Genomic DNA, 27,618 nt, shown 5'->3' with positions numbered 1-27,618 from the left:
GATACCGACCCTCTCCTCAACACACCTGGAGTTACATCAGGTGATACCAACCCTCTCCTCAACACACCTGGAGTTACATCAGGTGATACCGACCCTCTCCTCAACACACCTGGAGTTACATCAGGTGATACCGACCCTCTCCTCAACACACCTGGAGTTACATCAGGTGATACCGACCCTCTCCTCGACACACCTGGAGTTACCTCAGGTGATACCGACCCTCTCCTCAACACACCTGGAGTTACATCAGGTGATACCGACCCTCTCCTCGACACACCTGGAGTTACCTCAGGTGATACCGACCCTCTCCTCGACACACCTGGAGTTACATCAGGTGATACCGACCCTCTCCTCGACACACCTGGAGTTACATCAGGTGATACCGACCCTCTCCTCGACACACCTGGAGTTACCTCAGGTGATACCGACCCTCTCCTCAACACACCTGGAGTTACATCAGGTGATACCGACCCTCTCCTCGACACACCTGGAGTTACCTCAGGTGATACCGACCCTCTCCTCGACACACCTGGAGTTACATCAGGTGATACCGACCCTCTCCTCGACACACCTGGAGTTACATCAGGTGATACCGACCCTCTCCTCGACACACCTGGAGTTACATCAGGTGATACCAACCCTCTCCTCAACACACCTGGAGTTACATCAGGTGATACCAACCCTCTCCTCAACACACCTGGAGTTACCTCAGGTGATACCGACCCTCTCCTCACCTCCTGAACTTGGCCAGCAGCTCAGCCTCCTGCTCTTCCTGGAAGCGTGCTCCAGCAGGGCAGTCTGGGTAGTCGTGGGGAAAATGAGGCTCTCCTTTATTCTGGGCATGTTTCAGACTCATCCTCAGCCCTCCGATACGTACTCCTCTATAAACCTGAAAGAGAGGAGAGGGTTACTACCTTAATTACCAGTCCTCTACCTACCTGGAGAGGAGTACTACCTTAATTACCAGTCCTCTACCTACCTGGAGAGGGTTACTACCTTAATTACCAGTCCTCTACCTACCTGGAGAGGAGAGGGGAGGGGTACTACCTTAATTACCAGTCCTCTACCTACCTGGAGAGGAGAGGGGTACTACCTTAATTACCAGTCCTCTACCTACCTGGAGAGGAGAGGGGTACTACCTTAATTACCAGTCCTCTACCTACCTGGAGAGGGTTACTACCTTAATTACCAGTCCTCTACCTACCTGGAGAGGAGAGGGGTACTACCTTAATTACCAGTCCACTACCTACCTGGAGAGGGGAGGGGTACTACCTTAATTACCAGTCCTCTACCTACCTGGAGAGGAGAGGGGTACTACCTTAATTACCAGTCCTCTACCTACCTGGAGGGAGAGGGGAGGGGTACTACCTTAATTACCAGTCCTCTACCTACCTGGAGAGGAGAGGGGTACTACCTTAATTACCAGTCCTCTACCTACCTGGAGAGGGGAGGGGTACTACCTTAATTACCAGTCCTCTACCTACCTGGAGAGGAGAGGGGTACTACCTTAATTACCAGTCCTCTACCTACCTGGAGAGGAGAGGGGAGGGTTACTACCTTAATTACCAGTCCTCTACCTACCTGGAGAGGAGAGGGGTACTACCTTAATTACCAGTCCTCTACCTACCTGGAGAGGGGTACTACCTTAATTACCAGTCCTCTACCTACCTGGAGAGGAGAGGAGAGGGGTACTACCTTAATTACCAGTCCTCTACCTACCTGGAGAGGGGAGGGGTACTACCTTAATTACCAGTCCTCTACCTACCTGGAGAGGAGAGGGTTACTACCTTAATTACCAGTCCTCTACCTACCTGGAGAGGGGAGGGGTACTACCTTAATTACCAGTCCTCTACCTACCTGGAGAGGGTTACTACCTTAATTACCAGTCCTCTACCTACCTGGAGAGGGTTACTACCTTAATTACCAGTCCTCTACCTACCTGGAGAGGAGAGGGGAGGGGTACTACCTTAATTACCAGTCCTCTACCTACCTGGAGAGGAGAGGGGTACTACCTTAATTACCAGTCCTCTACCTACCTGGAGAGGAGAGGGGTACTACCTTAATTACCAGTCCTCTACCTACCTGGAGAGGGGAGGGGTACTACCTTAATTACCAGTCCTCTACCTACCTGGAGAGGAGAGGGGTACTACCTTAATTACCAGTCCTCTACAAACCTGGAGAGGGTTACTACCTTAATTACCAGTCCTCTACCTACCTGGAGAGGAGAGGGTTACTACCTTAATTACCAGTCCTCTACCTACCTGGAGAGGGGTACTACCTTAATTACCAGTCCTCTACCTACCTGGAGAGGGGAGGGTTACTACCTTAATTACCAGTCCTCTACCTACCTGGAGAGGAGAGGGGTACTACCTTAATTACCAGTCCTCTACCTACCTGGAGAGGAGAGGGGAGGGTTACTACCTTAATTACCAGTCCTCTACCTACCTGGAGAGGGGTACTACCTTAATTACCAGTCCTCTACCTACCTGGAGAGGGGAGGGTTACTACCTTAATTACCAGTCCTCTACCTACCTGGAGAGGAGAGGGGAGGGGTACTACCTTAATTACCAGTCCTCTACCTACCTGGAGAGGAGAGGGTTACTACCTTAATTACCAGTCCTCTACCTACCTGGAGAGGGGAGGGGTACTACCTTAATTACCAGTCCTCTACCTACCTGGAGAGGAGAGGGGTACTACCTTAATTACCAGTCCTCTACCTACCTGGAGAGGAGAGGGGAGGGTTACTACCTTAATTACCAGTCCTCTACCTACCTGGAGAGGGGTACTACCTTAATTACCAGTCCTCTAGCTACCTGGAGAGGAGAGGAGAGGGGTACTACCTTAATTACCAGTCCTCTACCTGCCTGGAGAGGGGAGGGGTACTACCTTAATTACCAGTCCTATAACTACCTGGAGAGGGTTACTACCTTAATTACCAGTCCTCAACCTACCTGGAGAGGAGAGGGGAGGGTTACTACCTTAATTACCAGTCCTCTACCTACCTGGAGAGGAGAGGGGTACTACCTTAATTACCAGTCCTCTACCTACCTGGAGAGGAGAGGGGTACTACCTTAATTACCAGTCCTCTACCTACCTGGAGAGGGTTACTACCTTAATTACCAGTCCTCTACCTACCTGGAGAGGAGAGGGGAGGGGTACTACCTTAATTACCAGTCCTCTACCTACCTGGAGAGGGTTACTACCTTAATTACCAGTCCTCTACCTACCTGGAGAGGAGAGGGGTACTACCTTAATTACCAGTCCTCTACCTACCTGGAGAGGGTTACTACCTTAATTACCAGTCCTCTACCTACCTGGAGAGGAGAGGGGTACTACCTTAATTACCAGTCCTCTACCTACCTGGAGAGGAGAGGGGAGGGTTACTACCTTAATTACCAGTCCTCTACCTACCTGGAGAGGGGAGGGGTACTACCTTAATTACCAGTCCTCTACCTACCTGGAGAGGAGAGGGGTACTACCTTAATTACCAGTCCTCTACCTACCTGGAGAGGAGAGGGGTACTACCTTAATTACCAGTCCTCTACCTACCTGGAGAGGAGAGGGTTACTACCTTAATTACCAGTCCTCTACCTACCTGGAGGGGGGGAACTACCTTAATTACCAGTCCTCTACCTACCTGGAGAGGAGAGGGGTACTACCTTAATTACCAGTCCTCTACCTACCTGGAGAGGAGAGGGTTACTACCTTAATTACCAGTCCTCTACCTACCTGGAGAGGGTTACTACCTTAATTACCAGTCCTCTACCTACCTGGAGAGGAGAGGGGTACTACCTTAATTACCAGTCCTCTACCTACCTGGAGAGGGTTACTACCTTAATTACCAGTCCTCTACCTACCTGGAGAGGAGAGGGGTACTACCTTAATTACCAGTCCTCTAGCTACCTGGAGAGGGGGAACTACCTTAATTACCAGTCCTCTACCTACCTGGAGAGGAGAGGGGTACTACCTTAATTACCAGTCCTCTACCTACCTGGAGAGGAGGTCGATCAGACATGTTTGTAGTAATTAGTAATTAATTAGGTAATTAGTAATTAGTCTACTTAAAGGGGCTCCTCAAAAAGCACTATAACCACATATTCTATGGCTTTTGGTCTAAAGTAGTGCACTATATAGGGAATAGGGTGGGTCCTGGTCTAAAGTAGTGCACTATATAGGGAATAGGGTGGGTCCTGGTCTATAGTAGTGCACTATATAGGGAATAGGGTGCCATTGGGTCCTGGTCTACTGTAGTGCACTATATAGGGAATAGGGGGCCATTTGGTCCTGGTCTACTGTAGTGCACTATATAGGGAATAGGGTGGGTCCTGGTCTAAAGTAGTGCACTATATAGGGAATAGGGTGCCATTGGGTCCTGGTATAAAGTAGTGCACTATATAGGGAACGTGTAGTCCATACCAGAGGGACCCAGAAGGCCATACCCCAGGCTTTGGGTAGCAGCAGGTCCCAGCCCGTCCCCCAGGACCCCATCTCAGTTCCCTGGCTCTTCCCAGACTGCTGCACCAGTAGGACGGGTACTCTACCCTGCAGAGGGGTGGGTAGTCTGGAGCCTGGGACCAGAACATCATTACGCAGTCTGTTGACTTCCTGCAGACAGAGAGAAGACTGATATAAGATATGTTTTTATGCGAGTTAGACCGTATGAAAATAAATCACCACAGGTGTGATACAATTTCACAAAATGTCAATAGAAAAATGTTTCTTAGACATGGTATGATGTTGGTAAAATGGATTATGTCAGGCCATGATATGCTGCGTTGAACTACCACGTGGTAAACCTGGGAGAATGTTCCAGAACCTGTCAGTGAACTGTTGTCTATAGAGAATGTTCCAGAACCTGACAGTGAACTGTTGTCTATAGAGAATGTTCCAGAACCTGACAGTGAACTGTTGTCTATAGAGAATGTTCTAGAACCTGTCAGTGAACTGTTGTCTATAGAGAATGTTCCAGAACCTGACAGTGAACTGTTGTCTATAGAGAATGTTCCAGAACCTGACAGTGAACTGTTGTCTAGAGAGAATGTTCCAGAACCTGACAGTGAACTGTTGTCTATAGAGAATGTTCCAGAACCTGACAGTGAACTGTTGTCTATAGAGAATGTTCTAGAACCTGTCAGTGAACTGTTGTCTATAGAGAATGTTCCAGAACCTGACAGTGAACTGTTGTCTATAGAGAATGTTCTAGAACCTGACAGTGAACTGTTGTCTATAGAGAATGTTCCAGAACCTGACAGTGAACTGTTGTCTATAGAGAATGTTCCAGAACCTGTCAGTGAACTGTTGTCTATAGAGAATGTTCCAGAACCTGACAGTGAACTGTTGTCTATAGAGAATGTTCCAGAACCTGTCAGTGAACTGTTGTCTATAGAGAATGTTCCAGAACCTGACAGTGAACTGTTGTCTATAGAGAATGTTCCAGAACCTGACAGTGAACTGTTGTCTATAGAGAATGTTCCAGAACCTGACAGTGAACTGTTGTCTAGAGAGAATGTTCCAGAACCTGACAGGAAACAGTTGTCTATAGAGAATGTTCCAGAACCTGTCAGTGAACTGTTGTCTATAGAGAATGTTCTAGAACCTGTCAGTGAACTGTTGTCTATAGAGAATGTTCCAGAACCTGACAGTGAACTGTTGTCTATAGAGAATGTTCCAGAACCTGACAGTGAACTGTTGTCTATAGAGAATGTTCCAGAACCTGACAGTGAACTGTTGTCTATAGAGAATGTTCCAGAACCTGACAGGAAACTGTGAATGCGATGGAAACCCATCTAACTTGTATTGTTTATTCACTACATGGGAATTGAACAACAGAAGGTATTTTTATGTGCACTACGTCATCACACAGCCTTTTATCTGCAACAAGTCAATGTGATGGAAACACATCTGGTGGGAAAATGTGCATATTGTTTTATATTGGATAGAAACCGAGGTACAGATGCAGTCAAGGATTCAATTCAACAGCAGCGTGGATTCTTGAAGAACAATCAAACACGAGGAAAAAATATTGGTCTCTACTTCCTGGGTAGAGTCTCCATACATTTAGTGTCTCTACTTCCTGGGTAGAGTCTCCATACATTTAGTGTCTCTACTTCCTGGGTAGAGTCTCAATACATTTAGTGTCTCTACTTCCTGGGTAGAGTCTCCTGGGGGACATACATTTAGTGTCTCTACTTCCTGGGTAGAGTCTCCATACATTTAGTGTCTCTACTTCCTGGGTAGAGTCTCCATACATTTAGTGTCTCTACTTCCTGGGTAGAGTCTCCTGAGGGGGACATACATTTAGTAAATTATATATTGACAGACATGGTGCTATGGTTCAGTACCTGGTCTGTCATCTTGTTGTGTGTGACGTTGTCGCGGACAGACCGGTCCCACAGGGAACTCTGGCTGAGGGGTTCAGGGATCCCCTTCAACATCAGTTCCCTCCTCTTCCTCATCCTCTCCTCGTTCACTCCTGAAACAACATGGCAGAGGACATACTGCCGTATGACCAGGTACTCAGGAGAGTCACCGAACTGAGTTGAGTAGGCCAGAGGAGGCACACAACTAGTTGGCAACATGTACAGCTTCACCTAGTAGCTCTATAGGCCTACAGTGGGGGGGGGTATTTGATCCCCTGCTGATTTTGTTCGTTTGCCCACTGACAAAGAAAGGATCAGTCTATAATTTTAATGGTAGGTTTATTTGAACAGTGAGAGACAGAATAACAACAAAAATATCAAGGAAAACGCATGTCAAAAATGTTATAAATTGATTTGCATTTTAATGAGGGAAATAAGTATTTGACCCCCTCTCAAATCAGAAAGATTTCTGGCTCCCAGGTGTCTTTTATACAGGTAACGAGCTGAGATTAGGAGCACACTCTTAAAGGGAGTGCTCCTAATCTCAGCTTGTTACCTGTATAAAAGACACCTGTCCACAGAAGCAATCAATCAATCAGATTCCAAACTCTCCACCATGGCCAAGACCAAAGAGCTCTCCAAGGATGTCAGGGACAAGATTGTAGACCTACACAAGGCTGGAATGGGCTACAAGACCATCGCCAAGCAGCTTGGTGAGAAGGTGACAACATTCGGTGCGATTATTCGCAAATGGAAGAAACACAAAAGAACTGTCAATATCCCTCGGCCTGGGGCTCCATGCAAGATCTCACCTCGTGGGGTTGCAATGATCATGAGAACGGTGAGGAATCAGCCCAGAACTACACGGGAGGATCTTGTCAATGATCTCAAGGCAGCTGGGACCATAGTCACCAAGAAAACAATTGGTAGCACACTACGCCGTGAGGGACTGAAATCCTGCAGCGCCCGCAAGGTCCCCCTGCTCAAGAATACATATACAGGCCCGTCTGAAGTCTGCCAATGAACATCTGAATGACTCAGAGGACAACTGGTGAAAGTGTTGTGGTCAGATGAGACTAAAATGGAGCTCTTTGACATCAACTCAACTCGCCGTGTTTGGTGGAGGAGGAATGCTGCCTATGACCCCAAGAACCCCATCCCCACCGTCAGACATGGAGGTGGAAACATTATGCTTTGGGGGTGTTTTTCTGCTAAGGGGACAGGACAACTTCACCACATCAAAGGGACGATGGACGGGGCCATGTACCATCAAATCTTGGGTGAAAACCTCCTTCCCTCAGCCAGGGCATTGAAAATGGGTCGTGGATGGGTATTCCAGCATGACAATGACCCAAAACACACGGCCAAGGCAACAAAGGAGTGGCTCAAGAAGAAGCACATTAAGGTCCTGGAGTGGCCTAGCCAGTCTCCAGACCTTAATCCCATAGAAAATCTGTGGAGGGAGCTGAAGGTTCGAGTTGCCAAACGTCAGCCTCGAAACCTTAATGACTTGGAGAAGATCTGCAAAGAGGAGTGGGACAAAATCCCTCCTGAGATGTGTGCAAACCTGGTGACCAACTACAAGAAACGTCTGACCTCTGATTGCCAGCAAGGGTTTTGCCACCAAGTACTAAGCCATGTTTTGCAGAGGGGTCAAATACATCATTAAAATGCAAATCATTTTATAACATTTTTGACATGCGTTTTTCTGGATTTTTTTGTTGTTTTTCTGTCTCTCACTGTTCAAATAAACCTACCATTAAAATTATTGACTGATCATTTCTTTGTAAGTGGGCAAACGTACAAAATCAGCAGGGGATCAAATACTTTTTTCACCCACTGTACATCCATTAAATAAGGAAGTGGATGATGCAACCCCCAGCCAGGTACTAAAAGGTAAATAAGGAAGTGGGTGATGCAACACCCAGCCAGGTACTAAAAGGTAAATAAGGAAGTGGGTGTGAACCTCTGAGGGCGTGGTCTGAGTACAGGGCCCTGCCAGGATTCGAACCTGGGACATCTGCATGGACGAGCAGAGGCTCCCCAGGAGCACAGGACCGGAGAAATACCACAACCAGCCTCAGACAGGACCAGAGAAGTACCACAACCAGCCTCAGACAGGACCAGAGAAATACCACAACCAGCCTCAGACAGGACCAGAGAAATACCACAACCAGCCTCAGACAGGACCAGAGAAATACCACAACCAGCCTCAGACAGGACCAGAGAAATACCACAACCAGCCTCAGACAGGACCGGAGAAATACCACAACCAGACTCAGACAGGACCGGAGAAATACCAGGACCAGAGAAGAGCAGAGAATGACCCACAGAACCTCCCTACCCACAAAGCCTCAGGACCCTATTACCATCACGTTCACAAAACACAGGGTCCTGTTCAGCTGGGAACAATCTATCACACTTTCTTGCATGCGTTCTTATTAAATATCAGGTAGTAGGCTACCTCACAGTTTCACTCTGATTGAAAAGGTTGTGTTCTGAGCATGGCCCAGGTAGAATCACCCTAAAGGAGAATAATGACGTAATGTAAACTATAAATCGGACCTGTCTGAACCACCCCACCCCGTCTCCTGGCTCAGAGGTTACCGTGGCTACCGGCTCAGAGGTTACCGTGGCTACCGGCTCAGAGGTTACCGTGGCTACCGGCTCAGAGGTTACCGTGGCTACCGGCTCAGAGGTTACCGGCTCAGAGGTTACCGTGGCTACCGGCTCAGAGGTTACCTTGTGCCTTCCTGACGTCGGACACGGCCTTGCTTCTCTTGTTTGGTAAGGTCAACCTGGGGTCATCCACCGTCAGACCCAGAACTGAGCCGGCTGGGACCTCCGCTGTGGAGTACACACCTGAGGGGAGGAGAGACAGGACAGGACATGAGGTACGCTTTGGAGAGGAGGAGAGACAGGACAGACATGAGGTACGCTTTGGAGAGGAGGAGAGACAGGACAGGACATGAGGTACGCTTTGGAGAGGAGGAGAGACAGGACAGGACATGAGGTACGCTTTGGAGGGGAGGAGATGTCAAGCAAAGAAGCACTGAGTTTGAATGTAGGCCTTGAAATACATCCACAGGTACACCTCCAATTGACTCGAATGATGTCAATTAGCCTATCAGAAGCTTCTAAAGCCATGACATAATTTTCTGGAATTTTCCAAGCTGTTTAAAGACACAGTCAACTTAGTGTATGTAAACTTCTGACCCACTGGAATTGTGATACAGTGAATTATAAGTCAAATAATCTGCCTGTAAAAATTGTTGGAAAAATTACTTGTGTCATGCAGAAAGTAGATGTCCTAACCGACTTGCCAAAACTATAGTTTGGTAACAAGAAATTTGTGGAGTGGTTGAAAAACGAGTTTTAATGACTCCAACCTAAGTTGGAGTCATTAACTTCCCGACTTCACAACTGTATCTCTCTAGGAACAGGGCTAATTAATGAACTGTCTCGCCCTGGCCATAGAGAGGGTTTTATTCTCTATGTTGGTTAGGCCAGGGTGTGACTAGGGTGGGCATTCTATGTCCTTTTTTCTATGTTTTGGTATTTCTTTGTTTTGGCCGGGTATGGTTCTCAATCAGGGACAGGTGTCTATCGTTGTCTCTGATTGGGAACCATACTTAGGAAGCCTTTTCCCACAGGGTTGGGGTGGGTAGTTGTTTTCAGTTTGGTGTGTTCACCTGACAGAACTGTTGCGTTTTGTTCCACTTAGTTTTTTTGGTTTCAGTGTTCAAGTAATAAAAAACATCATGAACACGTACCAAGCTACGCTTTGGTCTACTCCTTCCACAGACAACCGTTACATGAATGTAGGTAATGGATGAGGAATGTAGTTGTGAGGAACCCACCTTTGAGCATGTTGAAGACACCAGCTTGTTGTTGATGAAGAGACATGTTACAGTCGTCTCTGCAGTGATCTGGCCACCAGAAGGGAGATGGTCTGGATTTACCTGTAGCCTGAAATAAAGATAAAACACCTAACACCTTACACTGAAACATACAGGATATAGTCTCTAGATAAAACACCTGACACCTTACACTGGAACATACAGGTTATAGTCTCCAGGTAAAACACCTAACACCTTACACTGGTACATACAGGATATAGTCTCTAGATAAAACACCTAACACCTTACACTGGTACATACAGGTTATAGTCTCTAGATAAATCATCCCAGGTGGGTCTCTAGATAAATCATCCCAGGTGATTAGCTGGGTCTCCAGATAAATCATCCCAGGTGATTAGCTGGTCTCTAGATAAATCATCCCAGGTGATTAGCTGGTCTCCAGATAAATCATCCCAGGTGATTAGCTGGTCTCCAGATAAATCATCCCAGGTGATTAGCTGGTCTCCAGATAAATCATCCCAGGTGATTAGCTGGTCTCCAGATAAATCATCCCAGGTGATTAGCTGGTCTCCAGATAAATCATCCCAGGTGATTAGCTGGTCTCCAGATAAATCATCCCAGGTGATTAGCTGGTCTCCAGATAAATCATCCCAGGTGATTAGCTGGTCTCTAGATAAATCATCCCAGGTGATTAGCTAGTCTCTAGATAAATCATCCCAGGTGATTAGCTGGTCTCCAGATAAATCATCCCAGGTGATTAGCTGGGTCTCCAGATAAATCATCCCAGGAGATTAGCTGGTCTCTAGATAAATCTTCCCAGGTGATTAGCTGGGTCTCCAGGTTAATCATCCCAGGTGATTAGCTGGTCTCTAGATAAATCATCCCAGGTGATTAGCTGGGTCTCTAGATAAATCATCCCAGGTTCTTACATCACAGTGTGTTGCAGGAGCCAGGGCTTCGGTCAGAACGGAATGTGATAGAGGTCCAATCAGACGATAGCGCACCATCTCCATGGTGAGGTCACTGCAAAACAACAGTAAACAACAACATTCAGGAAGTCCACATGGTTGAGAACAAAGGGAGGGGTTTATACAGGGAGGGGTTTATAAAGGGAGGGGTTTATAAAGGGAGGGGTTTATAAAGGGAGGGATTTATAAAAGGGAGGGGTTTATAAAAGGGAGGGGTTTATAAAAGGGAGGGGTTTATAAAATTGACAGAAAACTATAAATATGACAAAATCAAAACGTGATGTTTTAACATTCAGGAAGTCTTAACAGCATCAAGGTGCCAACCTCCAGACACAACTAACAGGTACATGAACGTAGAGCTTGGAGAGACTCTGGAAGCAGTCAGAACCAACCCGATGGACTATACCAGTCAGAACCAATCTGATGGACTATACCAGTAGAAGCAGTCAGAACCACCCCGATGGACTATACCAGTCAGAACCAATCTGATGGACTATACCAGTGGAAGCAATCAGAACCAACCTGATGGACTATACCAGTGGAAGCAGTCAGAACCAACCCGATGGACTATACCAGTCAGAACCAATCTGATGGACTATACCAGTGGAAGCAATCAGAACCAACCTGATGGACTATACCAGTGGAAGCAGTCAGAACCAACCCGATGGACTATACCAGTGGAAGCAGTCAGAACCAACCTGATGGACTATACCAGTCAGAACCAACCTGATGGACTATACCAGTAGAAGCAGTCAGTACCAACCTGATGGACTATACCAGTCAGAACCAACCTGATGGACTATACCAGTGGAAGCAGTCAGAACCAACCTGATGGACTATACCAGTGGAAGCAGTCAGAACCAACCTGATGGACTATACCAGTGGAAGCAGTCAGAACCAACCTGATGGACTATACCAGTGGAAGCAGTCAGAACCAACCTGAAGCAGTCAGAACCAACCTGATGGACTATACCAGTGGAAGCAGTCAGAACCAACCCGATGGACTATACCAGTGGAAGCAGTCAGAACCAACACGATGGACTATACCAGTGGAAGCAGTCAGAACCAACCTGATGGACTATTCCAGTGGAAGCAGTCAGAACCAACCTGATGACTATGCCAGTGGTACTGGACCTCCAGGTGACGGGTGTGGTAGAAGAGATGGTACTGTATCCCAGGAGCTTCTTGGCTGGTGGTCCTGCAGCCTCAGGCTCCCTGGAGGACCACTTCCTCTTAGAACCAGAAGCCGAGGCCTGCACCGCCTCAGGACAAGCCCCAGGACCAGGGCCCAAGGTGGGGGTAGGGGCTGGCTGTGGGACCGGGTGCTCCACCGGACCAGGTGGAAGTACAGCCTCAGAACACTGACAGACAGCCTGCAGCTCTGGGAGGAGGTCCTGACACCGAGCACAGACACGACACAGAGCACAGTCACGACACAGAGCACAGACACGACACAGAGCACAGCCACGACACAGAGCACAGCCACGACACAGAGCACAGCCACGACACAGAGCACAGCCACGACACAGAGCACAGCCACGACACACACACACAGAGCACAGCCACGACACAGAGCACAGCCACGACACAGAGCACAGCCACGACACAGAGCACAGTCAGAACAGTCATCACACAGCAGTACTTTACCAATCCCAAAGGGGACATCTGATTGGATAGCACTTTACCGATCCCAAAGGGGACATCTGATTGGATAGTACTTTACCAATCCCAAAGGGGACATCTGATTGGATAGTACTTTACCGATCCCAAAGGGGACATCCGATTGGATAGTACTTTACCGATCCCAAAGGGGACATCCGATTGGATAGTACTTTACCGATCCCAAAGGGGACATCTGATTGGATAGCACTTTACCGATCCCAAAGGGGACATCCGATTGGATAGTACTTTACCGATCCCAAAGGGGACATCCGATTGGATAGTACTTTACCGATCCCAAAGGGGACATCCGATTGGATAGTACTTTACCGATCCCAAAGGGGACATCTGATTGGATAGTACTTTACCGATCCCAAAGGGGACATCCGATTGGATAGTACTTTACCGATCCCAAAGGGGACATCTGATTGGATAGTACTTTACCGATCCCAAAGGGGACATCCGATTGGATAGTACTTTACCAATCCCAAAGGGGACATCTGATTGGATAGTACTTTACCAATCCCAAAGGGGACATCCGATTGGATAGTACTTTACCGATCCCAAAGGGGACATCTGATTGGACCAGATTATAAACAACAATAAAGACATTACACCATCAATGAATAGTTAAATGGTTGTTCAATACTTCTACTACTGATCGATTCTGCATATTAGTCCCTCTGACCGTTTTCATGGTGGGATGAGCCCAGATCCACAGCTGTCTGTGTGTTGATCCCTGGGAGCCTTGGTCCTCCTGACCCCGGCCCTGTGCTCTGGGTCTCCAGAGGAACGTGACAGGCCCCAGGGGCTGGAGAGGGTACTGTCCTGCTCTGTACACCACCACGCTGCCCTGTTTCCTGCCTGACACACACACGGCTGCTGCAAACGTAGGCCCTGCAGGTACAACAGATGTCATCATCAATAACACCGTAAAGCAAGAGAAACATATTTGTTAGACCACCCGACTCAAAGAAACAATTACACCGTTTTTCGTACAGTTGGTTAAACATTTTCAAACTTTTATACTGAAATACTTGTGTTTTCTCGAGACTGATGCCGCGTTTTAGACGAGGGACATAAAAATCTGTCGTACCAGTCGGCATAGCGGGACAAGAAAGCAAGGAAGAGGGTGTAACGTTCGTCGTATGGATTAGACCAAAATGCAGCGGGAATGTGAATACTCATCTTCTATTGAGAAGACGGAACAAAATAAACACCGTCGAAGACAGTCCTGTAAGGCAACACGCTATACACGGAACAACTACCCACCAACACAGTGACAAAAAAAAAACTTTTACTTAAATATGGCCTCCAATTAACAGCAACGAAGAACAGCTGCTTCTAATTGAAGGCCAAACTAAAAAACCCTGAACATAGAAATATACTAACATAGAACATTGCCCCCCAAAAAAACGAAACACACTAAACAAACACCCCCCTGCCACGTCCTGACCAAACTACAATAACAAATAACCCCTTTTACTGGTCAGGACGTGACAGAGGGTGGCTGCAAAAGCAAGCCAGCACAACGGTACGCGTTGCTATGGTGATTTCACTAAACAGTGCATATCAACATCCGGTAGAAAACAACACTGCGGCAGATGGCAAAAGTTTAAATATTTTTAACTCTGGTGGCAAGTCCCGTCTACCGTGGCGGCTGATGGCATTTACCGTTGTGCCCTCGTTGAAAACAATCACATCTGGTTTTGCCGTCTACCTCGTACCATCAGTTAGGTTCTGACAAACCGAGTGGAAAAACTAACGGACGACCAGGAAAAGCTCATACCAAGTTTATTCACCCACTGGGTCATACAGCTGCTAAAAGCATGATTACACAAACACGTATATTTATAACCTCCTACGAGGCAGAGCCAACTCTTACAATACTTCTAAATGAGCAGAAAACAAAACGTCGATTTGTACGTTTCCACCTCCGAGACGTATGGCCTCTGATCTATAAATCACACTATGCTCACTCATACTCACCACTACTACTGCTGCTCCTTCAGTTACTATAGTAACTATAGCCCAGATCCATGCTGTTACTATAGTTACTATAGCCCAGTTCCATGCTGTTACTATAGTTACTATAGCCCAGTTCCATGCTGTTACTATAGTTACTATAGTCCAGTTCCATACTGTTACTATAGTTACTATAGTCCAGTTTCATGCTGTTACTATAGTTACCATAGCCCAGTTCCATGCTGTTACTATAGTTACTATAGCCCAGTTCCATGCTGTTACTATAGTTACTATAGTCCAGTTCCATGCTGTTACTATAGTTACTATAGTCCAGTTCCATACTGTTACTATAGTTACTATAGTCCAGTTCCATGCTGTTACTATAGTTACCATAGCCCAGTTCCATGCTGTTACTATAGTTACCATAGCCCAGTTCCATGCTGTTACTATAGTTACTATAGTCCAGTTCCATGCTGTTACTATAGTTACTATAGCTCAGTTCCATGCTGTTACTATAGTTACTATAGCCCAGTTCCATGCTGTTACTATAGTTACTATAGTCCAGTTCCATGCTGTTACTATAGTTACTATAGCCCAGTTCCATGCTGTTACTATAGTTACTATAGTCCAGTTCCATGCTGTTACTATAGTTACTATAGCCCAGTTCCATGCTGTTACTATAGTTACTATAGTCCAGTTCCATGCTGTTACTATAGTTACTATAGCTCAGTTCCATGCTGTTACTATAGTTACTATAGTCCAGTTCCATGCTGTTACTATAGTTACTATAGTCCAGTTCCATGCTGTTACTATAGTTACTATAGCCCAGTTCCATACTGTTACTATAGTTACTATAGTCCAGTTCCATACTGTTACTATAGTTACTATAGTCCAGTTCCATGCTGTTACTATAGTCCAGTTCCATGCTGTTACTATAGTTACTATAGTCCAGTTCCATGCTGTTACTATAGTTACTATAGTCCAGTTCCATGCTGTTACTATAGTTACTATAGTCCAGTTCCATACTGTTACTATAGTTACTATAGTCCAGTTCCATACTGTTACTATAGTTACTATAGTCCAGTTCCATGCTGTTACTATAGCCCAGTTCCATGCTGTTACTATAGTTACTATAGCCCAGTTCCATGCTGTTACTATAGTTACTATAGTCCAGTTCCATGCTGTTACTATAGTTACTATAGTCCAGTTCCATGCTGTTACTATAGTTACTATAGTCCAGTTCCATGCTGTTACTATAGTTACTATAGTCCAGTTCCATACTGTTACTATAGTTACTATAGCCCAGTTCCATACTGTTACTATAGTTACTATAGCCCAGTTCCATACTGTTACTATAGTTACTATAGCCCAGTTCCATGCTGTTACTATAGTTACTATAGCCCAGTTCCATGCTGTTACTATAGTTACTATAGCCCAGTTCCATACTGTTACTATAGTTACTATAGCCCAGTTTCATACTGTTACTATAGTTACTATAGTCCAGTTCCATACTGTTACTATAGTTACTATAGTCCAGTTCCATACTGTTACTATAGTTACTATAGTCCAGTTCCATGCTGTTACTATAGCCCAGTTCCATACTGTTACTATAGTTACTATTGCCCAGTTCCCTGCTGTTACTATAGCCCGGTTCTATGCCGTTACTATAGTTACTATAGCCCAGTTCCATGCTGTTACTATAGTATCCTTCAACACTATTTCTGCTCCTTTAGTTACTGTCCCTACAGCCACTGCTGTGAGAATAGCTATTGCATTGAATCTGTCTCCTGATCACCTATTGCCTTTGTGGTTCACTGATAGATCTAGGACTGAACTTTTCAGACGCTCCCTACCCGTTTCCTATGGTTTCACTGATAGATCTAGGACTGAACCTTTCAGACGCTCCCTACCCGTCTCCCATGGTTTCACTGATAGATCTAGGACTGAACCTTTCAGACGCTCCCTACCTGTCTCCCATGGTTTCACTGATAGATCTAGGACTGAACTTTTCAGACGCTCCCTACCTGTCTCCCAACTCAGACCTGGTATTCTAGCCACCATCATCTCCAATAACATCCTATGTTCTGCTACAGTCGGTATCAGTGGATAAATCTTCCCTGTGCTCAGGTTAGCTAAACATCTCTCATCCCAAGGCCGATCCTACACCCCATTGTGAACACCCTCGTTACAGTGTAAACTTTGGGTCCCAACGGTTGATAAGCAGTCACCTTCTGACACCTTCCTGTTACCATCGCCCAATCCCACCTTCTGACACCTTCCTGTTACCGTCGCCCAATCCCACCTTCCTGTTACCGTCGCCCAATCCCACCTTCTGACACCTTCCTGTTACCGTCGCCCAATCCCACCTTCTGACACCTTCCTGTTACCGTCGCCCAATCCCACCTTCTGACACCTTCCTGTTACCGTCACCCAATTCCACCTTCTGACACTTTCCTGTTACCGTCGCCCAATCCCACCTTCCTGTTACCGTCACCCAATCCCACCTTCTGACACCTTCCTGTTACCGTCGCCCAATCCCACCTTCCTGTTACCGTCACCCAATCCCACCTTCTGACACCTTCCTGTTACCGTCACCCAATCCCACCTTCCTGTTACCGTCACCCAATCCCACCTTCCTGTTACCGTCGCCCAATCCCACCTTCTGACACCTTCCTGTTACCGTCACCCAATCCCACCTTCCCGTTACCGTCGCCCAATCCCACCTTCCTGTTACCGCCGCCCAATCCCACCTTCCTGTTACCGCCACCCAATCCCACCTTCCTGTTACCGCCACCCAATCCAAATGCTGGCTGTTGTAAACGGAGGAGAGATTAGTGTTGCTGTAAGAATTTCCAACATAACAACACTCAGTCACATGTTTCTTAAATCACAGTCTGCAAGTGAAGTGATGCTATTATTACCGAGAACTTCCCTTCTGGTGAGGTGGCTTCCTGTATACAGGAATCTGTAGCTAGTCTTTCTGGTGAGGTGGCTTCCTGTATACAGGAATCTGTAGCTAGTCTTTCTGGTGAGGTGGCTTCCTGTATACAGGAATCTGTAGCTGGTCTTTCTGGTGAGGTGGATTCCTATATACAGGAATCTGTAGCTAGTCTTTCTGGTGAGGTGGCTTCCTGTATACAGGAATCTGTAGCTGGTCTTTCTGGTGAGGTGGATTCCTATATACAGGAATCTGTAGCTTGTCTTTCTGGTGAGATGGCTTCCTGTATACAGGAATCTGTAGCTAGTCTTTCTGGTGAGGTGGCTTCCTGTATACAGGAATCTGTAGCTAGTCTTTCTGGTGAGGTGGCTTCCTGTATACAGGAATCTGTAGCTTGTCTTTCTGGTGAGGTGGCTTCCTGTATACAGGAATCTGTAAGCTAGTCTTTCTGGTGAGATGGCTTCCTGTATACAGGAATCTGTAAGCTAGTCTTTCTGGTGAGCTGGCTTCCTGTATACAGGAATCTGTAAGCAAGTCTTTTAAGAGTTGTACTTTCTTCGATGAACCACCTCAGTAAAAGTTACCAATAGTGTCTGAAATGACAACACCCTCTCCGCTACTCCCACCCTGATCTGGGTGTGTGTGGCGTTCAACTAGTCTTCACATTAGTCTCTATATTGTGCACAGTCCTTCCTCTACTACGAGCTATTCAATGATTTCACTTTTACACAGAGGAGTGGTATCGTTCCCCAGTGACTCTATTACTCACTTCCCTAATAATTCATGAGCCTCACAAATCTGCCCCACCACCACCACCAGTCATATTCAATTACGCTTTCCCCAATTCCCTGTAACGTCAACGCCTTGGTTTACACAGATTAGATCCCACAGTACACTCTTGCCTCCTTCAAAAACATCCAGGCTCCCTCCAGGCTCCCTCCAGGATTCCCTCCAGGATTCCCTCCAGGATTCCCTCCAGGATTCCCTCCAGGCTCCCTCCAGGCTCCCTCCAGGCTCCCCTCCAGGCTCCCTCCAGGCTTCCCTCCAGGCTCCCTCCAGGCTCCCCTCCAGGCTCCCCTCCAGGCTCCCCCCCCTCCAGGCTCCCCTCCAGGCTCCCCTCCAGGCTCCCTCCACACGAGGCAGGTGCAGTAGGCTCAAATACACTCATTCTTCCAATAACCGACGGTCCCACAACATGGAGATAAAGCACAGGTCCACCTCCCTTTTCCTCTGTTTCTTTGTCTTTCCTTGGCTGTTAAAACCACTGTTAGTGACTTTCACTGTGTCTGTATTAACCACCATCACGGCTGTGAAGTGAGAGGAATGAGATTCCACTCTCAAGGCCGCCTGTACTGTTTCATCCCAGTCTGAATGTTGGTCCACTACCCCCACAATAGCCGTTTTAATTAACAGGTTTCAAACCTGCCGTCAAAACCAGACGGTACAAATTCTATCAAAAGGTACTCCCATACCCAGTCCTTTCCATGCGGAGTACTTCTACACATTTTTGGTTCCGCTAGTTTTTGCTTTTCTGTTGATAGAACGCTGACATCCAAACGCTGGTATTTTGAGCTCTTGATGTTTCTTTTGTCATTGTTCCAACTGACCAACACCATCTCTGAATTATCTATTGCATCGTACCAATTGACCGACTCACGAGACCATCTGAATTATCTATTACATCGTACCAACTGACCGGCTCACGAGACCATCTGAATTATCTATTACATTGGAATGTTCCGTCTGCAGGGAAACGCCGACCAATTACATCCTGTTCGCTACATTCCCCCCCCCCCCATATTCCAGTCAAAATTTGGTAGATTTGTTGTGCCCTTCTTTTAGGACATCCATGGTTTTGCTAATAGTTTCCCCCCTTCTTCTACTTCCCCCTTTTACAGGAGAGTCAGAAATCACGGACGCCATTTTAAAACGGTGGTTATTTCTGAAGCCACTTCGACGGTGTCCAGAGGGCGTTAACATTTTTCTCACTCTAATACACGCCATCTATTAACCATTCTCAAAAGTAGAGATACCCTACTTCCCCTCGGAGAGTAGTTACGGTTATTTGTGCCGATAAAAAAAAAAAAAAAAAATGGTTCACGTCACCTGATACCTTGAATTTAGAACCAACAGTAAAGCGTCTGCCAGTTGACTCCTGGAGAATACGGGACGCCTCATGTCTTATATCAGTGTCCACGCTTCACATATCACTCGTTGTTGACGACACACATTACCAAAATGATTCACACTCGACTTCCTATTATTTCCACATAATCCGTCACGGTTCCCTGCCCCCAATAGGGCATCAACTAACCTCCTCTTTATTGCTACTGCTAATACACACCAATCATGTTCAAACGACGTATGAATTACTTTCAGCTTTTCTAACCATGAATGTGGCTCTCCTCCGGAACGTACAGACAACGTTCTATCACCGTCCACGTTCCCTCCTGTGGCTCTCCTCCAGAACGTACAGACAACGTTCTATCACCGTCCACGTTCCCTCCCGTAGACAACGTTCTATCACCGTCCACGTTCCCTCCTGTGGCTCTCCTCCAGAACGTACAGACAACGTTCTATCACCGTCCACGTTCCCTCCTGTGGCTCTCCTCCGGAACGTACAGACAACGTTCTATCACCGTCCACGTTCCCTCCCGTAGACAACGTTCTATCACCGTCCACGTTCCCTCCCTCTACAACCTACCGTACTAGTAGACAAGCAAAACAATTTATCCATACGCACACACACTACGGCCTCACGGCCTCCGCGGCTGGGTTTTCACCTCCCCCTTTTCCAGGTCTAGTAGGGAACCAACCCACTCGGGATTTACCCCCTAGGACTTACCCTCCGCAGGGTCTACCCTGCCCGGGCTTACCTTCCGGGACTTACCATTTACCATAACTGTACGACTGGTCGTAATACAACGGGACTACTGAATAAGCTCAGGCTTCCTAGGTCCGTATCCTGTAATCGGTTCAGCCTACAACTCTCATCTCCCCAAGATGTCAGAATGAGTAGTAACAGGAAGTAGGAACAGGTGTAGGAACAGGAAGTAGGAACAGGGAGTAGGAACAACAGGGAGTAGGAACAACAGGGAGTAGGAACAGGAAGTAGGAACAGGGAGTAGGAACAGGAAGTAGGAACAGGAAGTAGGAACAGGTTTGTTTCGGTGCTCCTGTTTCATTGATTCGGACTCTCTAGTTCAATGGTAAATCGTAGCGAATCCTGACAACCACGCCAACTGTTAGGTTCTGACAGAGTGAAAAACTACAACGGACGAACAGTAAAAGCTCAAGTTTATTCACTTACTGGGGTCAAAACAGCTGCAAAGACAAAGACATGTTTACACAAGAACATATATTTATACCTTCCTACTAGGCGGAGTCGACTCCTTCCACATCTACACAGCCAATACATCTCTGTTGCTAGGCAGGAACTTAATTGGTTCCTCTCACTGGGACCCAATTCCTCACTCCTCCCTACTCCACAGCTGTCCTACCTTATCAGTGCCCCCCCCCTTCCTTAGGAGCCATGAGATTTAACAACACCGAGTTTTAAAACAGAATGTAAGCCATCTGTACTCCCCCTTCCTCACCCAGTAACTTTCCATTCAGCTGGTTGTTATCCAGCCTCCATTGACCCCAACATATACCTTCATTATACATGTCATCAATACGATCTAATATGGGAACATGAATAAATGTATTTCAAGCTAGAATCCAACACATCTAAAACTTTTACACTGAAAAACTAGTATTTTCTCGAGACTGATGCCGCGTTTTAGACGAGGGACATAAAAAAAAATCTGTCGTACCAGTCGGCATAGCGGGACAAGAAAGCAAAGGAAGGAGGGTGGCGGCGAAAGCAAGCCAGCGCGACGGGTACGCGTTGCTATGGTGATTTCACTAAACAGTCCAAAATCAACATCTGGTTAGAAAACAACACTACGGCAGATGGTAAAAGTTGCAAGTCCACGTCTACCGTGGCGGCTGATGGCATTTACCGCCGCGCCTCAACGCCATTTACCGTTGTGCCGTCGTTGAAAACAATCACATCTGGTTTTGGCCGTCTACCTCGTACCATCTAGAAACGGAAGCATGATTTGACATTGTGGTTTTTGTTTTGTGAAGGGGCAAATTCGAAAGCAGTACTCACCAGCTTCCTTACTGGTCAGTTTAGACAGGGTAGCTAACAGCTGGTCCTCTGGGCCCTGTAACTCCACACAGCTGTAGTACGACATGTCCTGGGTAGGGGGGTGGACAGAGGATTCACTTTGGGATACATATTAACGCTACAAAATATCATTTTACTGGTTGGCAACCGCAAAAAGACTAAATTTACCAAAATGCTGTATTCATATCTGATCACACAGCAAACATTTAAAGCCATTGTCGCTCATGTTCGTACCGTGTGAACACCAGACCTGGGTAGAAAACAGCTGGATTTATTATATACTTTACAGAGACCACTATTGTAGAGATCCCACAGTAAACCTATTAGAACTGTTACAGAGACCACTATTGTAGAGATCCCACAGTAAACCTATTAGAACTGTTACAGAGACCACTATTGTAGAGATCCCACAGTAAACTGTTACAGAGACCACTATTGTAGAGATCCCACAGTAAACCTATTAGAACTGTTACAGAGACTACTATTGTAGAGATCCCACAGTAAATCTGTTACAGAGACTACTATTGTAGAGATCCCACAGTAAACCTATTAGAGCTGTTAAAGAGACTACTATTGTAGAGATCCCACAGTAAACTGTTACAGACTACTATTGTAGAGATCCCACAGTACACTGTTACAGAGACTACTATTGTAGAGATCCCACAGTAAACCTATTAGAACTGTTACAGAGACTACTATTGTAGAGATCCCACAGTAAACCTATTAGAGCTGTTACAGAGACCACTATTGTAGAGATCCCACAGTAAACTGTTACAGAGACCACCATTGTAGAGATCCCACAGTAAATCTGTTACAGAGACTACTATTGTAGAGATCCCACAGTAAACCTATTAGAACTGTTACAGAGACCACTATTGTAGAGATCCCACAGTAAACTGTTACAGAGACTACTATTGTAGAGATCCCACAGTAAACCTATTAGAACTGTTACAGAGACTACTATTGTAGAGATCCCACAGTAAACCTATTAGAACTGTTACAGAGACCACTATTGTAGAGATCCCACAGTAAACCTATTAGAACTGTTACAGAGACCACTATTGTAGAGATCCCACAGTAAACTGTTACAGAGACCACTATTGTAGAGATCCCACAGTAAACCTATTAGAACTGTTACAGAGACTACTATTGTAGAGATCCCACAGTAAACTGTTACAGAGACCACTATTGTAGAGATCCCACAGTAAACCTATTAGAACTGTTAGAGACCACTATTGTAGAGATCCCACAGTAAACCTATTAGAGCTGTTACAGAGACTACTATTGTAGAGATCCCACAGTAAACTGTTAGAGACTAATATTGTAGAGATCCCACAGTAAACTGTTACAGAGACCACTATTGTAGAGATCCCACAGTAAACTGTTACAGAGACTATTGTAAAGATCCCACAGTAAACCTATTAGAACTGTTACAGAGACTACTATTGTAGAGATCCCACAGTAAACTGTTACAGAGACTACTATTGTAGAGATCCCACAGTAAACCTATTAGAACTGTTACAGAGACTACTATTGTAGAAATCCCACAGTAAACTGTTACAGAGACTACTATTGTAGAGATCCCACAGTAAACTGTTACAGAGACTACTATTGTAGAGATCCCACAGTAAACCTATTAGAACTGTTACAGAGACCACTATTGTAGAGATCCCACAGTAAACTGTTACAGAGACTACTATTGTAGAGATCCCACAGTAAACCTTTTAGAACTGTTACAGAGACTACTATTGTAGAGATCCCACAGTAAACTGTTACAGAGACCACTATTGTAGAGATCCCACAGTAAATCTGTTACAGAGACTACTATTGTAGAGATCCCACAGTAAACCTATTAGAGCTGTTACAGAGACTACTACTGTAGAGATCCCACAGTAAACCTATTAGAACTGTTACAGAGACTACTATTGTAGAGATCCCACAGTAAACCTATTAGAACTGTTACAGAGACCACTATTGTAGAGATCCCACAGTAAACCTATTTAGAAGAACGTCAAGTGTTACTGTAATATATTATGCCTGTATTTTAGTCATTCTGAAACTGTTGTACTTTTAATGTTAAGGTGATTCCATGTCCCTCACTGTGATCTAGCTAAATGTTAAGGTGATTCCATGTCCCTCACTGTGATCTAGCTAAATGTTAAGGTGATTCATGTCCCTCACTGTGATCTAGCTAAATGTTAAGGTGATTCCATGTCCCTCACTGTGATCTAGCTAAATGTTAAGGTGATTCATGTCCTGTCCCTCACTGTGATCTAGCTAACTGTTAAGGTGATTCCATGTCCCTCACTGTGATCTAGCTAAATGTTAAGGTGATTCCATGTCCCTCACTGTGATCTAGCTAAATGTTAAGGTGATTCATGTCCCTCACTGTGATCTAGCTAAATGTTAAGGTGATTCATGTCCCTCACTGTGATCTAGCTAAATGTTAAGGTGATTCCATGTCCCTCACTGTGATCTAGCTAAATGTTAAGGTGATTCCATGTCCCTCACTGTGATCTAGCTAAATGTTAAGGTGATTCCATGTCCCTCACTGTGATCTAGCTAAATGTTAAGGTGATTCATGTCCCTCACTGTGATCTAGATCTACTAAATATTAAGGTGATTCATGTCCCTCACTGTGATCTAGCTAAATGTTAAGGTCCCTCACTTCAGGGGATCTGTATTGAAAATAGTCCCCCAGAAGTGTTTTAACTTTCCACAAAGTATATTTAAAAACTAGAGTTATCCCAAGTCTGGTGAACTCCTAACCATACTGAGCCGTAATTTCAACAGGAACCTATAAAAAAAAAAACAGTCAATCAATAATAAATGTATGTCCTATCAGTTGTCCCTAAAAGTGCTTCCCCAGATATCCCGGCCTAATAGAAAGAAGACTCAGGTGTGTACAGACACTAACCTGCAGTAGACAGTGGGAGCTCATGGCTCTGTAACAGGCTCTGTAACACTTGTAGGTCGGCCCGTCTCCCAGACAGTAGCCCCATCTCTTGACCATGTGGAAGCGCTTGGCGTGCCAGATGTGCGTCTCCAGCCACAGGTTCTTCCGCTGGCGACGGTTGAACTCCAGAAGCACGTTGCCGTGGCGACGCCGGGCTTTACGACTCTTGCTCTTAGACTGCTCCTTCTTCACCTTCTGACCGGACTTCTGACTCTTCTCCAACTGGACCAGAGAGGAAACAGACAGAATGTTACCGCGCCACTGCTGGTGTGTAATGTGACTAGTCCGGCTCCGCCTCCAGACGCGACCAGTCCGCCTCCAGACGCGACCAGTCCCCCTCCAGACGCGACCAGTCCGCCTCCAGACGCGACCAGTCCGCCTCCAGACGCGACCAGTCCGCCTCCAGACGCGACCAGTCCGCCTCCAGACGTGACCAGTCCGCCTCCAGACGTGACCAGTCCGCCTCCAGACGTGACCAGTCCGCCTCCAGACGCGACCAGTCCGCCTCCAGACGTGACTAGTCCGCCTCCAGACGTGACCAGTCCGCCTCCAGACGTGACTAGTCCGCCTCCAGACGCGACTAGTCCGCCTCCAGACGCGACCAGTCCGCCTCCAGACGCGACCAGTCCGCCTCCAGACGCGACCAGTCCGCCTCTAGACGTGGCTAGTCATTCCTCCATGTACGGACATGACAATAATAGAGGAGACAGATCTGGGACCATGCTTTAAAGTCAAGAGAGAGAGAGAGGCCGTGTTTCACAGTGACTGAGTGTGTGTGACTGTGACTGAATGTGTGACTGTGAGCCTGTGTGTGTGACTGTGACTGAGTGTGACTGTGACAATGTGTGACTGTATGTGTGACTGTGAGCCTGTGTGTGGGACTAAGTGTGACTGTGTGTAACTGTGAGCCTGTGTGTGGGACTAAGTGTGACTGTGTGTGTGACTGTGTGTGTGTGTGGGACTAAGTGTGACTGTGTGTGTGACTGTGTGTGTGTGTGTGTGTGACTGAGTGTGTGACTGTGAGCCTGTGTGTGGGACTAAGTGTGACTGTGTGTGTGTGGGACTAAGTGTGACTGTGTGTGTGTGACTGTGTGTGTGTGACTGTGTGTGTGTGTGTGTGTTACTTAGACAAACCCACCATGTTGTTGGCCATGTCTCTCAGCCTGCAGGGCAGTCTCTTGGTGTTATGGCTGTGTGTGTGTGTGTGTGTGTGTGTGTGTGTGTGTGTGTGTGTGTGTGTGTGTGTGTGTGTTACTTAGACAAACCCACCATGTTGTTGGCCATGTCTCTCAGCCTGCAGGGCAGTCTCTTGGTGTTATGGCTGTGTGTGTGTGTGTGTGTGTGTGTGTGTGTGTGTGTGTGTGTGTGTGTGTTACTTAGACAAACCCACCATGTTGTTGGCCATGTCTCTCAGCCTGCAGGGCAGTCTCTTGGTGTTATGGCTCATGGCCCTCCTCCTCATGTGTTTAGGAAGAGCTCCAAACACATGGGAGCTGCCCGTTGTCTTGGTGACGGCCGTCACCATGGCGTTCACCTCCGCTGCCCGGGCCTTGGCAAACGCCGAGGCTGAGGAGACACAGCGACACACGTCACAAAAGCTGTCTAGGAGTCAATGAGTCGGAGCATCAGACATGATTTACTCGTTCTAAATGCCATTTGAATTGTGTAATAATCTGTTGATTTGCAGCTGGTTCAACATTGACATGCAGAAGTGCTCAAGTTAAAGCCTGTATCAGTTTTAAAACCCATAAAGACATGAACATCCATTTAAAATACATTGACAACTGTATGCAGGAAGGTGTTCTTACCAGTGATGTGTTTGGGCAGGGCCTGCGGGTAGCCCCCCTGTCCTTCTCTCTGGTGGCCCCGGACCCAGCTCTCTCCCTGGGCGTGGCCTGAGTGAGAGGACCCCTGGCCCCTTGGATGTGGAGACGGATCACGGCCTCGACCTGTAGGGGTGTCTCCTCCATTCCTCCAGTGTGAGCTGCCCTGGGAGGAATAGGTGACGTTGATCGGCTGGTTCTTCATCTTCTTGTCGCGCATCCTGTGCTTGGCTGTAGACATGTTTGATCTCTCTGCTGAAAATAAGCAATAACATGACTCATTGATAACAATGGTTTATGGTCCTGTCAAAAAAATGCCCCCTGGGACACGAGCAGGCTACTGGCTACTATTTAACAGCGAATTGCACAGTCACTGTTATTGTCAGTAAATCTTTGAAAGAGATGCCATTCAATCTCCCCTTCAGCAGAATAGCTAGCTAAATTAGCTACTTAGCAAGCTTGATACACATTGGACATCATGCGACTACTTTGCATGCCACCAACAGGCTACGCTAACGAGTTTATGACGTTATCCACTTCCATCACACCACAATGTATTTGTAAAAGTAACTGAAAATATATTCACTTTCAAATCCAGAATGGAGAAAAAGTTATATTTCAAAACCACGCTTGTACGCTCACATTTCTGTCTACAGGCTCTTCCGTATAAATATGACGTATATCCTGTTCCGGTTAAATTGTGTTCATGGGAAATGTAGTATATAGTAGATATTGTTTTAGTATTTTTATTTTATTTTTTTATTTAACCTTTATTTATATAGTAGATATACTTGCTCACGTCAATAAAATATAGCGAAATTGGTAGAAAATAAATGGCACTTTTTTTAAATTTAGCGTCATTTCGTTTTTTTGGAAAGAATCAGTAGCCTGCCAATACTCACAACGATTACAATAA

The 27,618-nt window shown here is 46.2% G+C and overlaps 1 protein-coding gene across 6 annotated transcripts in view; it reads right to left on the bottom strand.

Annotated features, from left to right (window-relative positions):
• LOC115187924 (ribonucleases P/MRP protein subunit POP1-like) overlaps positions 1 to 27,458 on the bottom strand; it is a 35,349-nt gene extending 7,891 nt beyond the window's left edge. For 2 of the 6 annotated variants that reach the window (XM_029746989.1, XM_029746988.1), the window contains exons 1-13: positions 27,289 to 27,455; positions 26,688 to 26,957; positions 26,270 to 26,445; positions 24,841 to 25,101; positions 21,906 to 21,993; positions 13,535 to 13,743; positions 12,295 to 12,581; positions 11,149 to 11,242; positions 10,220 to 10,328; positions 9,102 to 9,221; positions 6,342 to 6,472; positions 4,417 to 4,605; positions 735 to 889 (exon numbers count right to left, since the gene is read on the bottom strand). In XM_029746989.1, the coding sequence (XP_029602849.1) occupies positions 735 to 889; positions 4,417 to 4,605; positions 6,342 to 6,472; positions 9,102 to 9,221; positions 10,220 to 10,328; positions 11,149 to 11,242; positions 12,295 to 12,581; positions 13,535 to 13,743; positions 21,906 to 21,993; positions 24,841 to 25,101; positions 26,270 to 26,445; positions 26,688 to 26,943 (2,075 nt within the window). In that variant the 5' untranslated portion in view covers positions 26,944 to 26,957; positions 27,289 to 27,455. Of the gene's footprint in view, positions 1 to 734; positions 890 to 4,416; positions 4,606 to 6,341; positions 6,473 to 9,101; positions 9,222 to 10,219; positions 10,329 to 11,148; positions 11,243 to 12,294; positions 12,582 to 13,534; positions 13,744 to 21,905; positions 21,994 to 24,840; positions 25,102 to 26,017; positions 26,091 to 26,269; positions 26,446 to 26,687; positions 26,958 to 27,288 lie in introns of those variants that run through there. The other 4 variants (XM_029746990.1, XM_029746991.1, XM_029746987.1 and 1 more) reach the window with 4 other exon arrangements.
• Between the last annotated feature and the right edge of the window lie 160 nt (positions 27,459 to 27,618).

Source organism: Salmo trutta, unplaced genomic scaffold (genome assembly GCF_901001165.1).
Source record: "Salmo trutta unplaced genomic scaffold, fSalTru1.1, whole genome shotgun sequence".
NCBI classification, from domain to species: Eukaryota; Metazoa; Chordata; class Actinopteri; order Salmoniformes; family Salmonidae; genus Salmo; species Salmo trutta.
The sequence above is the reverse complement of the archived record's forward strand: the minus strand, read 5'-3'. Positions and strand labels throughout refer to the sequence as shown.